At 44.7% G+C, this 5,118-nt stretch overlaps 1 protein-coding gene across 1 annotated transcript; it reads right to left on the minus strand.

Annotated features, from left to right (window-relative positions):
* Positions 1 to 2,253: 2,253 nt before the first annotated feature.
* On the minus strand, positions 2,254 to 4,644 carry LOC127339322 (uncharacterized). Its single transcript, XM_051365187.1, has 2 exons — positions 2,707 to 4,644; positions 2,254 to 2,652 (listed from the first exon to the last, which is right to left on the minus strand). Exons 1-2 carry the CDS (start codon positions 4,642 to 4,644, stop codon positions 2,254 to 2,256), a joined length of 2,337 nt encoding a protein of 778 aa, XP_051221147.1.
* Between the last annotated feature and the right edge of the window lie 474 nt (positions 4,645 to 5,118).

Raw genomic sequence — 5,118 nt, forward strand, 5'->3', positions numbered from 1 at the left:
TCCACCAGGCTCTGGCAGGTCCTGACAGGTAGTGGGTGGTGAACAGTACTTTCTCTGCAGCTTCAACTCCTGCAACTTCTAAGTTGTTCTCCATTGTTTGGAGCCAATCATCAGCATCTAACGGCTCTTCAGTCTTGCTGAACATGGGCGGGTTAGTGTTCTGGAAATTCTTCAGTTTGGATCCAGGGTGATCATGGTTTCCATGGCCTTGATTGTTCCGGGCTATCTGCTGCAGTGCGGCAATATTGGCTTGTCGTTCAGCTTTGTCGGCTTCTCTATCTGCCATCATCATTTGGAGCATCTGCATTATTGCATCTTGGTTGGTGCTGCGGGTTGGTGGGGCCATCTGAACATTTGAGGTAGATCATAAGATAAGAGGGAATTTTCTATGGTTTGTTTGGGTAAAGTTTCAAAAAGTTTCAAAACTTGAGTAGTGCTGAGGGGGTAAAAACCAACAACACTTTTTCATTCATACCAATCATCACACATTACAAGCGATGTTCCCATTCGATCGATTTGGCATTTTGTCGAACGCCGTTTCGAGAACGTGACTTGAGATGCTTTAAAGATAGTGCGCTAGGAGACAATACACTTGGAGACTCAAAATCCAGACCTTGGTCGAATCCACCTTTGAACGAGAGGGAGGCCTTATGCTACTGACGCAGGGAGTTCGTGCCCTCGAAAACAAGCTAAAATTAGCATGCGACCACCCAATTTTAGCTTCATGCTGGGAGTTTGTGCCCCAAAAGATAAGCTAAAACTAGCTAAGCCAGACATTCAACCTGGTTTGGTGTCACGTCGAACGATTGGCCGGCCAGAGTTTACGGCAGTGGATGCAGATCCATATATAGCAGCGTCCATACGTGGCAGCACGTGCTGGCTCGCCCTCACGTATTTACTAGGAAAAAGTCCATTTTAAACCTTGAACTCGTAGAAGTCCGCCGAATGGAACCCTCAAGTCCAAATCCCTGTCGTTTCAACCCTGTAATCAGAAATCCCGGTCCTAAACTAACCCTGAGGTGGTTAGCGCTGGGAACCGATGACGTGGCAAGGTTGGTGTTAGTGGTGGGGCCAGCGTCGTCGCATAAATGAACCCATCGGCTGTCTCCAGAGCACGCGCTGGTGAGAGAGGAAGAAAAATTTGGGGAAAAAATTAGGGTTCATCCCGGCGGCGATGGAGCGCGTGGCCGGGGCGAGGGCAAGATGAGTTGGTCTTCTGGTTCTTCTGCTCCTGGATTCCGTGCAGCCGCCGGTCGTAGGAGGAACGTGGTAGAGGGCAGGTCACCTGTGCCGTATCGGGAGAACCCCATGGCGTACGAGCCTACGAAGCTCTGCTATTGCAATCCTCGCAGGAAGGCGCCAAGATGGATCTCATGGAGTGAGCAGAATCCTGGCAGGAGGTATTACTCGTGCGTGGATGCAATGGTGAGTAAGATTTTGGTCCTGCCGTATTTGATTTTCCCCTTTTTTGATTTTCCCCTTCTCTGATTTCCCCCTTTTTCTGATTTTGGGGACAAAATTGAACAGAATGGGCGCGGATGTGGGTACGTAGAGTGGCATGATGAACCATTGCCACCATTCTGGAGTGACCTGCTGAGAGATTTGCGGGATGAAGTCTGGAGGCTCCGAGCTGCAGCAAATTCAGCTCCTGGTGAAGAACAAGCTACTATCCAGGGCATGCAAGATGAGCTGAAGGAGAAAGATGCGCAAATAGCTGGATTGAAGGCTAAATATGAAAATTTTATCTTTGTTATGTTTGCACTTGTCTTCGGTTTAGTGGCTGGGAGGATGCTGATGCAGTAAAATGATCAATGCTTAGTAGCATGATCAATGCTTAAGTCTGTTAGCTTTAGTGGCACTTGTGTTAAGTTTAGTGGCTGGGAGGATGCTGATGATGAATGGTTAAGTATGTTTTCTTGTAATGAATGTTGGTGAAGTAATGGAAATGTGGTCTTTGTGCACATATTTGTAGCAGTCATCATTTGTATCATCTCTAGCATTTGATAGCACTGATATTACACAAAATCCACAGCATAATTCATGCACAACATCAGATTCACATGTAAACATAACACCAATGATATTATACCATGCACAGCATCAAATTCATCCATTGGTTCATCAACACAACATGAGTAGCATACCCAAAAGGAATATCATCCACAGAATCCACAACAAGTTCACATAATTCTTGATGAAACTAAACTAATGTTTGCAATATTACATGCCATGGTTTGCAATATTGCAACATGATCAAAAGCAGTAAGTAGGAGCTTGAGCTTGACTAGTAGTTTCCAGAGCAAGTGAAGAATGAGTAACTTGGATGAGAGGAGGCAGGTGCCCTTCTACCCCTCTTTGCTCTAGTTCCTCCATCTCTACCAGCTTGAGCTGATGGTCCAGCATCTGCAGATGTTCTCCTTGGTGGTTTGAAACCTGAAGCACCTCTACCTCCAGGTTGTGCAGCTCTACCTCCAGGTTGTGCAGCTCTACCTCCAGGTTGTGCAGTTGTACCTCCAGGTTGTGCAGCTCTACCTCCAGGTTGTGCAGATGTACCTCCAGGTTGGGCAGATACTCCAGGTTGTGGCTGACTTGATGGTTGACTGCTACTGCATCCAGGTTGCTGCAATATTTGACAGACACATGGGTGAAAACCTGGACAGTATTATGAGGAATGGCATTATGCAATCAGAAAGATGCAATATTTACCTGATGAGTATTTTTCTTGCTTGTCTTAGTTAGATGTGCATTCTTTTTCTTGCCTCTTTCTGGATTACCACCACATCCAGACTTGTTATGTCCTTTTTTGCCACATATGGAACATGTGATGACAGTTCCATGTTTGCTCATCTTCTTTCCCTTGGGCTTCTCATGTTCTTCCCTTGTCCTGTCATTTTTCTTTGGCCTTCCTGGCATTCTGACATAGCCAGGAGCTTGAGGCCTGGGCTTTGTAGAGATAGGCCACAATTCCTCACCTTCCACTGGTTGTAGACAGTGTGCATAAATTTTGTTGAAAACATCAACAGAGTAGCATGGATGCATGTAATCATCTATTTCCTTCTTGCACTTGTAAATTGCACATATGGCATGATGGCATGGAAGACCTGCCAGCTGGAAATATCCACAGGAGCATGTCCTATTGTCAAGATTAACTGTGTACTGCCTTCCTCTACCATTGATATGCTTTACTTCAAAGCCAGCTTCTCCATTCCACAAGACCTCCAGCCATTGTGTCCTTGCAATGAATTTCTTGAGCTTCTTAAATATACCAGGGCATATTTTTCCTGTCATCTTCTCCCCTTTTTCTCTTTGCTCTTGAATTCTCACAAAGTTCTTCTTCCTTATTTTCTCCAACATGGAGATAACTGGATAAAACCTTGCATCAACTATAGCATGGTTGAATGACTCACAGAGGTTATTGTCAACAGATTCACAATTGGAACCCTCTGGAAAAAATGCTCTGGCCCAATGTACTGGCTCTGTCTTCATCATATCCTTGACCCCATCAGGTGTTTCTTGGGCAAGCTTTGCCTTGTAGTAATTGAAATCTTGCTTGTTTGAAGCTTTTGCAACTGCCCAAAATTTCTTCTGCCACTCATGATCTCTGTGCTTCTTCCTCCAGTTTGCATAGATGTGCCTGGCACACATTCTATGCTCAGCATCTGGAAGAAAATCTTTCATAGCATTAATTAGTCCTTTCTGTTGATCAGAGATAAAAACCCAGCCAGCTCCATTGTTGTTGATGTCCAAATCCTTTATTAACAGGCCAATGAACCACTTCCAAGTAGCATTTGTTTCTTGCTCAACAACTGCCCAAGCCAATGGGTACATCTGATTGTTGGCATCTCTTCCAATAGCACATAGGAGCTCACCCTTGACTGCCCCTTTGAAAAAACACCCATCAAGGCCTATTACTTTCCTGCAGCCTGCCTTGAAGCCTTCTTTCATTGCATTGAAGCAAACATAGAAGCTTTGAAAAATATTTTGCTCCATATCTGTTGGATCCAAACAAACTGCAACTGTGCTTCCAGGGTTACTCCTCAGCAGCTCTAACTGGTAATCAAAGACCCTGGTATATTCATTTTTCATGCCAGCCATCAATCTGTCCATCACTATTGCCTTGGCATGCTTGCACTTGGAAGTGGACACATCAGCAAACATGTCATGCACAACTGTGGCCTTCATGCTCTCTATCTTCCACATTGGGTTTGCTAGGATGAAGTGCTCATACCTTTGAGCAATGACCTTTGCAGTTACAAGCTTATTGCATCTGTTCTGAGCACAATGATGTTCATCATTCAGTGTAATTATCTGAAATCTAGATGTCCTAGACCTTTTTGCTGCATATAGAAGCCATGGGCAATTTTCCCAACCACACTTGGCCCTCACTCTGTCACTTTCTGACTTAACAAACTTGATGCTTCTCTTTGTCACTAACCCATACCTCTTCAATGCTTTGCACAACTGGTTCTTGCTTCTAAAGACCATGGATAATGCAAATTTAGGCACCTCTGTATCTGTCTTAAATCTTGGAAATCTACTCTTCATCTTCACTAACTCTCCATCTGAATCTTCTCCATAGCTGTAGTCCTCATCTGAAGAGTCATAGTTCCAGTCTTCTTCTTCTTCACTTAACAAGTCCTCCATGTTGGCAATGAGCTCAATTGGTACTGGTCCAGTTGCTTCCTTTCCTATCCAGCTCTTTGTCTACCTCATTCTTTTCTTGAATTTCCTTGCATGCCTCCTCAGCTCAACCACCTCTGAATCTTCTCCACTGTCTTCACTGTGTGCAACATACTCAACATCACTGTCTGAATTTGTGTCTGAGCTGTCAGGTTGTGTTAGTCTTGGATCATCTTCATCTGAGTAGCAAAACACTGGCCTTTCCCTTTTTCTTGCAGTGGTAGCCTTTGCCTCCTTCACTGGGCTCTTCAGAACTTGGGTGATCACTCCATCACCATCAGGAACTAGGACATCTGTTTCTGATTCAGCAGGTTCAGCAGGTTCAGTAGCTGTGATAACAACACCTGGCGCATCATCACTCAATTCCCATATTTCATTCTCGAAATCACTGCCACTACTGCTCTCAGATGTGTCATCCTCCCCATGGTATTCGATGAA

Source organism: Lolium perenne, chromosome 3 (genome assembly GCF_019359855.2).
Source record: "Lolium perenne isolate Kyuss_39 chromosome 3, Kyuss_2.0, whole genome shotgun sequence".
Taxonomy (NCBI): Eukaryota; Viridiplantae; Streptophyta; class Magnoliopsida; order Poales; family Poaceae; genus Lolium; species Lolium perenne.